At 45.6% G+C, this 13,178-nt stretch overlaps 1 protein-coding gene across 7 annotated transcripts in view; it reads right to left on the reverse strand.

Annotated features, from left to right (window-relative positions):
• The window catches only part of MGAT5 (alpha-1,6-mannosylglycoprotein 6-beta-N-acetylglucosaminyltransferase), a 386,067-nt gene that overhangs the window by 11,414 nt on the left and 361,475 nt on the right, over nucleotides 1-13,178 (reverse strand). For all 7 annotated transcript variants that reach the window (XM_081579245.1, XM_081579247.1, XM_081579244.1 and 4 more), the window contains one exon: nucleotides 11,483-11,557. In XM_081579245.1, coding sequence (XP_081435371.1) covers nucleotides 11,483-11,557 — 75 coding nt within the window. The remainder of the gene's footprint in view (nucleotides 1-11,482; nucleotides 11,558-13,178) is intronic.

Below are 13,178 nucleotides of genomic sequence, written 5' to 3' on the forward strand. Positions count from 1 at the left end.
GGGTTCTTTACCACTAGCGCCACCTGGGAAGCCCAAGTGAGTTTGGGACTTAACAAACAAATACTTCACAGCATGAGGTCAGGAAACTTAGAGCCTGAATTTGTATCAGCTGAAAACAGAAGATTCCAGAAGGGTCTAATAATTCAGAGATGATAGAAATGCACTGGTTTAATAGGATCCAGTTTAAGGTTTTGACAGTGCCACAGAGCAGGAGAATATGCAGCAGCTGCTGCTGCTAAGTCGCATCAGTCGTGTCCGACTCTGTGCGACCCCATAGACAGCAACCCACCAGGCTCCTCCGTCCCTGGGATTCTCCAGGCAAGAACACTGGAGTGGGTTGCCATTTCCTTCTCCAGTGCATGAAAGTGAAAAGTGAAAGTGAAAGTGAAGTCGTGTCCGACTCTTTGGGACCCCATGGACTGTAGTCCACCAGGCTCCTCCATCCATGGGATTCTCCATGCAAGAGTACTGGAGTGGGTTGCCACTGCCTTCTCCAAGAGTATGCAGAGTGTCCTCCTACCTCACAGCCCAGGGCTGGAAGACCTCGTCTAGGTCTTCAGATATGTGATCATCTTCAGCATAATCCATGGAGTCGCTAAGGCCTGTGTAACACAATTATTTCAGTCTGGACACTGTTACTAAGGGTGACAGCATGATGGCAGACCCGGGCACCCTGAATGGGAACCCTGAGTGTCCACTGGTGGCTGACACTCTCTAACCAGGCAGCGTATGGAAACTTACTGGCTGAACTTTGAAAATATGTCCATCAAACAGGACAGAAGACACATGATGATCAATATAGTTATTGCTGATCAAAGCTGAGCATGTACATGGATATTTGGAAAAGGTAAAGCGTTGGTTTTTTTGGTTTGTTTTTCTGGCTGGCTACTGTAAGCAAAAGAACTGATGCTTTTGAACTTTGGTGTTGGAGAAGACTCTTGTGAGTCTCTTGGACTTCAAGGAGATCAAACCAGTCAATCCTAAAGGAAATCAGTCCTGAATATTCATTGGAAAGACTGATGCTGAAGCTGGAGCTCCAATACTTTGGGCACCTGATGCGAAGAGCTGAGTCATTAGAAAAGACCCTGATGCTGGGAAAGATTGGAGGCAGGAGGAGAAGGGGACGACAGAGGATGAGATTGTTGGATGGCATCACTGACTCAATGGACACGAGTTTGAGCAAGCTCTGGGAGTTGGTGATGGGTAGGGAAGCCTGGCGTGCTGCAGTCCATGGGGTTGCAGGCAGACATGACTGAGCGACTGAACTGACCGACTGTAAGCAACTTTGTGTATAATTCCTTAGGAGAAATCTGATAGCGTTTACAGCCTTTAAGTATTATAATAAAGAGATTCAAAGTCTAATGGACACCAAAGCCTACTGTGTGATTGTACACAACAGGCAAACAACTAGGAAACCTAGATCACTGGACATCATAACAGCTGAAGATGCAAACGCTGGCTTTTACAGCTTGGTAAGAACACTGCAGAATGTCCCTCCTACAGGCAGTGAGAGCTGAGAGTGGTGTCTACACCTGCTGAGTCTGGTGGACTCTTAAGAGACTGTTTCTCATTCATTCTGAGCCTCATGTGGTTATGTGACGCAGTCCAAGGGATCAAACTGAAATGAGGAGAAAGATTCTTCCATGTTAAACTAGGAGGTGGTGGGGCCAGGGAATGCGCTTCAGATCTGAGACCTAGGTTTGAGGCTTGGCCTCAACAGGGCACGGCTTCGGGCACACTGGTCAGTCTGGTCCTGCCTCCATTGCTGGTCCATACGGAGTGATGCTGCCAGACTGGGTAGCACAGCTGACCTGAAGGCTGGCAAACAGCAGGCGCTCCCCTAATGCTAATCACCCTCCTCTGGTCCCTCTGTGGAGGCGGTGCCTGTGCCCTGTATTGGGCTCTGGAGGCACTGCAGCACTGGCATGTGCAGAAGTGGGGCAGTGCTGGATAGATGGAGCCCTGTGCCTCGTCCCAAGCAGGGCAGACCTAGCCCACCTGCTCAGTTCGTAATAAACCCTTGCAGCCCCCAATGCAGGTTGTCTTTATCAGGAGAGCTTAACTCAAATCCACGGGAACTCTTGGGTCCTGGTCACCCTTGCTTTGGCTAACTGGGGGCTGGTCCAGTATCTTCTCACTAGTCTGTTCTGGGTACCAGTAGGATCAGAAATAATGACGATATGTTGGTGGGAATATAAACTGGTGCAGCCACTGTGGAAAACAATATGCAGGTTCCTCAAAAAACTAAAAATAGAGTTGTCACATGATCCAGCAATCCCAATCCTGGGCATACACCTGGAGAAAACTCTAATTTGAAGATACAGATGCACCCCAATGTTCACAGCAGCACTATTTACAGTGGCCAGGACATGGACACAACTTAAATGCCCATGGAAAGACAAATGGTAAAAGAAGATATGATATACATATATGTGATATATATACATATATATGATGGAATGCTACTCAGCCATGAAAAAGGATGAAATAATGCCATTTGCAACAACATGGATGGACCTAGAGTGTTATATTAAGTCAGAAGGAGAAAGACAACTGCCATATGATATCACTCATATGTGAAATCTAAAATAAGATGTGCGAATTTGTCTATGAAACAGAAACAGACTCACAGACGTACAGAACAGACTTGTGGTTGCCAAAGAGGGCAGGAGGGTGAGGGAAAGATGGATTGGGAGATGCAAACTATTATATATATGTAAAACTGAATCACTCTGCTATACACCAGAAACTACAGTACATTGTAAGTAACTATACTTCAATAAAATAAATTTAAAAAAAAGAAAGAAATAGGGAAAATAGCAGCAGGCCCTTTTTAAGGCTTGATGAGCCATGTGGAAAGCCTGAAGGTGAACAGGCTTGAACAGAGGGAGAATGAAAGTGTCCCCAGTCAATGTGACAAACAGGTAAGGCAGGAGGGAGTGGGGATCTGAGTTATGGTTCTGGCTCCCAGCTGTGGGACTTCACAAATGCCCCTCAAGTTCCCTCTGCCTGCTTTCACATCTGAAATGCAGATACTACCATTTGTCCTTCAGTCCTTATATAACTCCTGTGAGATAAAAAATAAAGTGACTTTTAAGAGGGTACCCATGAAAGTGTTAGTTGCTCAGACGTGTCCGACTCTTTACAACCCCATGGAACACAATCCACCAGGCTCCTCTGTCCATGGAATTCTCTAAGCAAGAGTACTGAAGTGGGTTGCCATTCCCTTCTCCAGGGAATCTTCTTGATCCAGGGATTGAACCCAGGTCTCCTGCACTGAAGGTGGATTCTTTACTATGTGAGCCACCAGGGAAGCCAAGAGGACACTGAGAGATGTTAAATATCCCAAGGTAGAACATTATTTGCTGCCAGGGTTCAGAGGGAAAAGTCGAGTTGCCTGGATTACCTATGACAATCGTCCACAAGGGCCATCTCTGTCCAGCTGCTTGCAGGGCACAGTTGACACAATAGATGGTCATAAACCTCTTCTCACCCCAGATGCCAGCCCCACTGGGTGCTCACGGAAAGTGAGAGGTCCTCTGTTTCACTCACCCTCAGCATCAGCTAACAGGGCAACGCCAACTGGCCTCGTCTCCTTGTTCACTCACTCAACTCACTCGTCTGTTCATTTGACAAATACTGTACTTGCTAAGAAGCAGAAAAGCATAAGAGTTTGGAGTTCGGATTGCTTAGGTTTGAATCTCAGCTCCTCCGAGCAGCTGAGTGGTCTTGGCGAGCCCCATAACCTTTCTTTGCCTCAGTTTCCTCAACTGTAAAATGATGAAAACGTCAGCAGCCACACCAGAGAGCTGTGGAGGGGAGTAAGTTAATTATAATGGGTAAAGCGCTCAGAAATGTGCGTGATCAAACACCATGGGTTGGCTCTTACTGTTATTATTAGCAAGGGACTTTTCTACGCCCTTGGGGATGATTTGGTTAAAAAAAAAAAAAGGAACTAAAACGCTTGCCTTTATAGAGCTGCTTTTCAGTGAGGGAGATAGAAGAACAAAATAAATAAATTATATGTACTGTTAAAATCTAGTAATTGCTCTAAATAAGAATGAAGGGAGGATAAGGAATTGGGACTGTTAGGGAAGAGGGTATTCAGATAAGGCATCACTGAGAAGGCAACATTCAAGAAAAGAGCTGAGGAAGGAAACGTGTGAGCCACGCGAGTGTCTGGGAAGGACATAACAGAAAGCAGCAAGGGAACCGCCAAGGCCGTGACAGCAAAGCGTCCGGCAGCTTCCAGGAGGAGCAGGCAGTTCCATGCAGCCTGGGCTCTGTGTGTGCGTGTGCACATGTGTGTGGTGTGTGTGTGTGTGCACATGCGTTGGGGGCTGGAAGTAGGAAGAAATGGTATCTGGGAGGTCAGAGCACCCAGAGCTTGGGGTGGCCCATATAAAGCCTTGGCTTTTCCTTGGAGTGAGATAGAAGCTACTGGAGAATTCTGGGCAGAGGAGTGACAGGATCTGCTGAGCTGAGAACAGTAGACAGGAGCAGGAGCAGGGACAGAGAGATAGTCAGGAAGCCACACAGCAGTGCAGAGAGAGAGAACAGCCTCAGGCACCTTTTTCCAACAAACCTCCATGAAATGCTCACAGGGGGCTTTGAAGGGTCTCTCAGGCATCCGTTCAAAACTTAACAAAAAACTATTAAAACTTACCCTGGGTGCTAGAAATCTGAATGTGGATGAGACAGAGTCTCTGGGGACAAAGGCCCCCTGTTTAAAAAAATTACAGAACAGTACACAACAGATGTCCAACCAGGATGTAAAGGCCACTGAGAGGAGAGAGAAAATTAATTCTGGGGACAGGAAGGGGTGGCGGTAGTGTCAGAGAAGGCTTCCAGGAAATAGGGACGTCTGGGCTGGGTTTGGTAGGCTAAATAGGAGTTAGTGACTTAGCACAAATACCGTGTTTTGCAGATAATTGGTGCTCAGTAAAGAGCCAGTGAACAGCACTGAATGGTTTTGGCATCCTGGGGCTTTGATAGAAATAGAAAAAGATACTATTCTAACGCAGAAGTTTTACATAATCAGAAGAGACATAAACAGTAATTTCTAATCTGGTTAACAAGCTCACTTAGACACAGAATATCTGCATTCCTCTCTAATAATGATTTTAGCCACTCACCAAATTTCCCTAAGTTTGCTTCAGTATGAAATTTCCCTATAGTAACAATAGTAAGAAAGGTCTATTATTCAACACATTTATGAGAAGTAATGTTCTGAGCCAATGAACACAACGTACTATGAAAAAGAAGTAAGGGTGTTGCCTTTGTATCTAAGGCTAAGCAACAGTATGGAGAAAATGTGATTCACCTAACACCCAAAGAGCTGGAGAAGTCAGGGGGTGGGGAGAGGGGAGGCTGCTCCCTTGGAGAGAAGCACCTCTTGGTTGTAGGTGAGGGTTCAAGAGAACCCTCTTGGTTGTAGGTGATGGGATCTTTTCCATAAACCCTCCACCTTGAGTGGACGTCTGGCTAAACCTTTGATTGAGTTATTATACCCATGACATATCAGGTGCAGGTGGATTCAGATACAGGTCTGGAAGCAGGATCTAAAGGAAGTAAGGTCAGAAATTTGCAAAAGATAAAAAGGGGTGGAGAGTGGGAAGCAGGTTCAAGGCTATGAAATTGGGATTTGGGCCAAGTTTAGTCAGCTAGGTGAGGAGTAAGGGGCATATTTGTTATTTATGTTACAGCAGAGGAATCCAGAGCCAAGCACCGAATACATCATGAGTGACTGACTGGATTAAACACATTTCAGTTGCTTGCTGGTACCTGCCATTCTCAGCTTGTGCTGACCTCAAAAAGAGTGAACTCTGTCCATGGGTGGCCCCTGGGGCTGATTCTCAGCAGCAGGTGCAAATTTACATTTCCACAAGGGCAACAGAGAAGGTGGTCGTGAAGCTGAGCTGTGGTGACTGATCTCTAGGGTGATCTTTACACTGCAAGTCAACAAGTTCATGTTGCAAAGATTTAGACATGAACCTCCCACATTTCAAACTCTTCTACACGAGGAGTCTATTGGGAGAAACAAAAACATATGTGCACATGTATGCGAATGTTCAAGGTAGCACTCCACTCTCCCCAAAAGCCAAAAGGTGGAAATGACCCATATGTCCATCAGTTGGAGAATGGGTAAACAAACTGTGGTCTATCCATACAATGGAATACTATTCAGCAATGAAAAAGAATGAAGTGCTAAAGCATGCTACAGTATACATGAACCTTACAAACATTATGCTGAGAAACTGCAGAGGGGCACAAAAAAGTTTTTTAGGGTGATGGAAATGTTGTAAAACTAGATTGTGGTAGCAATTGCCTAATTCTAATAATTAACAACAAAAAGCCCCACTGAATTGTACCCTTACATAGAGTGAATTTGAGGGTCTGTAAATTATACCTCAATAAAGTTGTTAAAAAAAACACACACACCTGAAATGCTCTTACAACATGCTCTTCAGCTATATTTTCTACTTCCTGTAAAAACCCTGTAAATACTATACAGGATGATTGTGCTCACATCATTTTGCAAGAAGCTGTGTCTTTTATGTGAAAACCAAGTAAATTGGTTTCTGGGCTCCTGCAGCAGAAGTTAAGGCTTTCAGAGGACCTACTCTGTGCCAGGTACCTTCTCAGCCTTAAATATGCATTCATTTCTTGATTCCTCTACCAACCCCATGGGGTAGGTAGTAATATCCCCACTGTACAGAAGAGGAAACAGCACAGAGAAGTTAGGAAACTTGACCAAGGTCACTGAGAGTGGGGGCTAAGCCAGGAAGCGAACTCGGCTGTCAGACTCTAGGGCCCAGCACGCAATCATTACCCACTTAACCCCCCTGGGTTCAGGAACGGCTGGGCAAACAGCAACCACCAATTTTTCAAAAGAGTGAATACTTCTTAAGCAACTGCCAACCTTCTCCCTGTTTCGGTTCCTCTTCCTCTTTCCCTGTGACCTGGCACTTCCACCATCCCCCCATGCTGAGCTATCCAGATTCCCTGCCAGGTTTGTTCTTGCATCTAGAACATACCCCTTGGAGGTCAGGATGGGCCCCCATGGACCAGATTTCCTAGGAGCTAAAGTTGATTCCACTGTGGCTCTTGGAGTTGACTCTTTTCTCCCCCTCCCTATCTCCAGGGTGCTTTTCTCATAAATGATACAGCTCCTTGCAAAATAATGTGAGCATGGCTTTCAGAAATTAACCTGAGCATTGACATTCCATCAAAAGAACCTGCTCTACTCTCTGGCCTGAGGCAAGCACCTAAGCCTTTCCCAAGAAATCCATAAGGAGAACCTTAACAAGCCTGGACACACCCAGATTAGGGGAGAGGAGTGCTCTTAGAATACATTTGATTTTCTCCTTGGCACCAGCTCCTACTGCTGGAGAGTGTGCTTTTCTTGGAGAGCAATGCATAGGCTTGCTATGCAAATTGACACTATTAGCACAGTAGAGGGAATTGGGGCATTAAGGGAAAAAGCAAGTGGTTTTCCTAAAGCCAGGATTCATTCCCGTTGGGTGCTGCCTGGTCTGGAGGGGGAGGTTTCCTGCTGTCAAGCACTCTGTACAGGCTTTCTCAATTGCGGTCAAATGGCGTCCTCTGGCCCCCATTGCCTGGGGTGAGTGTGATGAACAACCTTGAAAGGGTTCTGGGATAAAAGCTTCCTTATTCCCTCTGCAGATCACACTGAGGGCTCTGAAGGCAGAGATCAGCCTAATTAGGGCTGTGGCGTTCCTACGATTTAAGAGACAGCAAGGGTGTGCTGCCGCTACCCTTCCAAGCTTGAGGCTTTCCTGTTCACACCAGAAACAGCCTCTCTCCTCTCACTGCTCTTTGAAGATGGTCTTTGGGAGGCAAAAATAATGAACACTCCAAGCTCTGAAACAACAGAGCCTGGAACTAATTGTTAGGAGGCAGAAGACCCAATCTGTGAACCAATGGGGCCTTGGCTTCCTAATTTCCTTCTGGAGTTGGGGAACACTATGGCTTCAAGAAAACCCTCCCTGGACGCCTAGGATAAACTCAAAATAGGCCCCTTTATTGCTCACTAGCAGCACTGAGAGAATGCTGAACAAGAAATGCCCCTAAACACAAACGATTCCTAGAGTGACTTTTCTAAAACACCAATCTGAGAGCATCACTGCCCTATTCCTGAGTTAAAACCTGTCTTCAGCCTCTTTTTGTCCCAGAATCAAATTCTGAGTTCTTGAGCTGAGCCTCAGCATCTTCCCATGTGTCTCCTCTGACCTCCTCTTATATCCTCTCTCTCTCTCCAGTCACAGCCAACCTTCCAATTCACCACCATTTCTCTTTTTCCCCCAGGCCTTCGCATCTCGACCTCTCAGGTACCCCCACTTTGCCTTCAGGACTCATCTCCCGCAAAGTGCTTCCAGACACTCTCCCTCCTCTCCCCCATCCCTACCCTGCACCTGAGTTACGTGATCCCAAAGCACATCCGGGTAGTCACCGTGACAGATGTAACCAATGGCAGCAGCACTGCCTATCATCCTGACCTTGAAGCTACTTGAGGACAAGGACTCATCCTTTGACACCTCTTTTTCCCCAACTCCGGGCACAGTCTGCAGTCCCCTCCAGTTGACAAATACTTACAGTGTGGATGCATGAATAACAGCAGGCAGAAAAGAAATCCCTGGGTTTCTGTGAGCTGCCGAGCTCTGCAGAAGAAAATCTCTACCCAGGAGAAGTGTGAAAGGGCAATTTTATGAGCATGTTTTCTAGGAGACAATTTTATTAATTGTCTCTCCAAGTCATTAGGGTCAAGATGAGCCTCCTGGATCTTGGCACACAGGAACGAAAAGCACACACACTCATTACCCTCCTCATTCATTTAATCATTCTTCCAGTTTTCTGCACCTTCTCCCCGCCAGGCTAGGCACTTGGATGTCAAGGGGACCAAACTGGGTGTGGCCCTGCATCAATGAACATTTAACAAGGTCTATTTGGGAAATAGGACCTTCCTGTTTGAAAGGAAATCTGGTAATAGGTTTAAAAAGAATGGGTCACATGATAACATCTAGGGACTGGCTGGCATTCAAGAATCTTAGGGAAGAAAGAAAGATGGCCTTCAAATAAATATGATCAAGTCTTTTCAAATATCATATGATACTACTTATATGTGGATTCTAAAAAATGATATAAATGAACTTTTTTACAAAACAGAAACAGACTCACAGACAATAGAAAACAAACTTATGGTTACCAAAGAGGAAAGGTGGTGGTGGTTGAGGGATAAATTAGGAGTTTAGGATTAACATATACACACTAGTGACAGTGACAGTCACTCAGTCATGTCTGACTCTTTACGATCCCATGGACTGTAGCCTGCCAGGCTCCCCTGTCCATGGGATTCTCCAGGCAAGAATACTGGAGTGGGTTGCCATTTCCTGCTCCAGGGGATCTTCCCGATCAGGGATCAAACCTGGATCTCTTGCATTTCAGGCAGATTCTTTACGAACTGAGCCACCAGGGAAGCCATATACACACTAATATATATAAACTAATTAACAAGGACCCACTGTGTAGCACAGAGAACTACACTTAATATTCTGTAATAACCTATATGGGAAAACAATCTGAAAAAGAATGCACATGTATAACTTAATCACTTTGCTGTATACCCGAAACTAATACAGAATTGTAAATCATCTATACTCTGATATAAAATTCAAAATGTCTTTTTACAATGTGGTAATGAGTAACCATTTTCCCTGAGAGGAAGTGGAGACAGGAAAGGTGGAAGTGGGTTCTGGCAGGGATCCTGGTAAGATCTCAGCCTCCGGGAAGGGTAGTCAAGTCTGTGATATGTTAAAATCTCACTGCCACAGGCCACAGCATCCCCATCTGCACCTTTGGGAAGGGCTGGCAGCTACTTGAGATCAAAGAAGATGGGAAGTATAGCTCTGGGACAAGTGTCATCGCCTGAGGCTCCAGCAATGCTGTTGGCGCAAGCCCGCGTGGGCTCAAACCAACCAGCATCCAACCCTGATTCCATGACTGAGCCCTATGACCGAGACTCTTGGTTCTTGTTATCCAGAGAATGGGTGATGATTGCTACCCCCAGGATTGTTGTGAGGATAAATGAGATGATGCGTTGGGATGTAAAGTCTGTATGTAAAGGGCTGCCCCCGTCAGGACAATGATACTGTCATTCTTGAGTTAAGTGTCATACAAACAGTGAATGAGATAGTGATTCAAATGCTCAGCTCTCATGGTAAAGTCTGATGAATACTACTGTAGAATACATTGTCACACAATAATATAATAATGTATATTAAATAATCAACAGCAATAGTGTTTCTTTATTGAGCATATGTGTCGGCCTTGTTCCAAGCACTTCATATGTACTAGCTCATTTTCACAATAGCCGCTTGAGGTTCTACTATCATCCTCATTTTGCAGGGGAGGAAACGAACACATCCAAGTCATACAGCCAGAAGGCCCAGCAGAGGGGCTGGAACGCCAGTGGAAGGCTGCACTGTAGTCCCTCTTTCCATTAACAAACGTTCAGAACATCAGGCCCGGGGCCCTGAAGCCTCTGTCTCTGGCTGGCCCCGTCCAGTGGCTGCACTCAGGGTTGTCCATGGCTCACCACAGTCTGTGGCCTCAAATCTTTCCTTGGAAACCTGCCTTGGCCTACAATCCACGCCTACTTTCACTCTGAGCACGCCATTTCTACTTTTAGCCTTCAGAGTCCTCCCTGCCTACATGTCAAGATCTCTTGATGGCACTAAGATGCTCTGCTTTGAAGCAGAGCCCCTCATCTCTCGCATCTCGTCAAGGAGCTCACATTCCCCTACCCATGAGGGCTCTCGGCCTGCCTATTTCTAGCTCCGTGTTATTTTTGAAGCCTAAGGAATTAAGATGTTTTAAAATGATGGCAATGACATTTTTGGCCTTTACTTCTCTGAGCACAAGACACAGTGTCCCAACTCTGTTGGGGGTGGTGGGACCCTAGGAGCCCTCCCCAGCTTTGGAAGTAAAGTTTTGCTTTTATCTGTTTTATATACTTGGATTTCAAGTAAAGTTTCATTTGAAAAGGAATCCTATTTTTAAAAACGTTTGAAAACCACTAAAGAGTCTTACCTATTTGGAATTACTGACATATATTGAGCCATCTATCTGTACCTCTCCCCACCCAAGTCTTTGTGTGGTTCCTGGACAAGGGACAGGTCTGATGGTGAAGGAGGTTTTCATCTTGACCATCCAGTCTGTCCCTTCAGTACCCATCTGACCTTCTACCCACAAGGAACATTTTTACTCCAATGACAGCCAGACTCCTCTGGGTGACCATGGCAGTTCATATGTTAGAATTTCAAGAAGCCTTCATCTCGCTTGTGGAATCCTCCAAATCAGGAAAATCTCACAGAAACATGGTGAGCTTTTACTTGTTCATGAGTTGCCTGGGGTACCAGGAGGGAGGGAATGGCGAGGACAGATGGACTTAGGCGAGTCTTACCTGTTTTTCGATGAAAGCATTGATTCTCTGTAGCATCCCCTCGCACGTGAATTCATATGGCATGTATGGCTCAATCTGTAGAAACAGAACAGATCATGAAAGAGGAGGACATGAGACATGTGATCTGTACCCAGTTCTCCACTGATTCACCCACACTCAGGTGCCAACGCCTGCAGGCAGTCAGGTGAGGGGCCAAGAATATGAATCTGGAAATCAGCTGACCTGTCTTCACAACCTCCCTGGTCCTTATCAGCTGTGGGACCCAGAGCAAATTAACCACCATCTTTGAGCCTCAGATCCTTCATGTGTGAAATGGTGATAAGAAAAACCCATTCTTTGGAATCTGTGGTGAATATTACATCAAGGGAAAAAGTAAAGTGCTTAGTTCAGTGTCTAACACATGGCAGGCATTCAACCAAAGGTAGAGAGTGTCAGTTGTTGGAAGGTAAGATCTAAGGGGCAGGGTCCATGGCTGCGGGATCATCTGTATCCTGGTGCTGAGCAGCAGGGCACACACTGGAACCAGCAAATACCTGGTGAATGAATGCAGGCCTCCTACCCTGAGAAAGGCATGTGATGAGTTATTTCATGACAGTGAAAAAACTTCCTTTTGTATTAGTAGGTGAATATGTACCCAAAGAACTCATGGAGCAAAAAACAGTGATGACGCATCACAGAGATTTCAGCAAGAGGGTCCCAGGAGGCTAGAAGGTCAAAGCCAACTTCTGCTAATATTGGGCTTTTAAGACTATCTATAATTCTAGCAAGCCAAGACTGAGGGAGGGCCAAGATATGGAAGATGTTCTAGGGGGAGCAAGTAGAGGGAAATTAGGCTTGAAAGAAGGAGTGTAGGAGGACAGAACTAGGATCATGGAAGCTAATGAGCTAGGCTAGGAAGGAGCTCACTGGATTTCCACAAAGGATTTGAGATTTCCACCCTAAGGAGCCTGGACTTTATCTGAGGGTGCAAGTAATGCAGAAGGTGCCTCACTGGGGTAGGGGAGGCAATCTGATTAATACTGTGATACCTGACGGAAGGGGAAGAAAAGTGGGTTGGAGTTCTGCACTGCCTATGCCAACATTCTGAGGTCTGTGTCTTCAAGGGCAGCCGTCTGGCATTATTAACCTGAAATGGACATTACACTTGGGAGAAAATCACCAGTAATCCAATTTTTTACAGCTTCAGAGAAGCCAACAGCAGTTAGCACGTTCACCACTTCCTTCTTAAGTCTGCACTTGCCTATCTCAAATCTACAGGGTGGAGGCCTGGAGAAAACATCTGTGAGGTGAAGCCTGATGAAAATGGGAAACTGACAGAGAAGATACTCATCTGTGGGAAGCCAAGCAGTTGGGCTCAAGACATATTCTTCCGTTTTCTGTGTTGATTCATACATTATATTTGAAATCTTCATCATCTATCATTGTTACTTTCATAACATGTCTTTGAATACACAATTAGATGACATATCACACAGCCATCGCTGCCCACATCTACCCAGAAAAAGCCAAAAGAGGCAGAGCCATAAGTACTGTAATACCAGGGCAGGACTATTCTGCAGGAATGGAGGTCCTTTTGTCCCTAGATAGTTCATCTCAGAGAAGCACAAAATTCTTTAACTGACTTACATCTTCCAAGCCTGCATCTTTTCATCTCAAGCTTTTGCACTTGTTGTGCCCTCTCTAACCCAAACATAGT

Source organism: Giraffa tippelskirchi, chromosome 3, assembly GCF_054371585.1.
Source record: "Giraffa tippelskirchi isolate mGirTip1 chromosome 3, T2T-mGirTip1v1.2.pri, whole genome shotgun sequence".
Taxonomy (NCBI): Eukaryota; Metazoa; Chordata; class Mammalia; order Artiodactyla; family Giraffidae; genus Giraffa; species Giraffa tippelskirchi.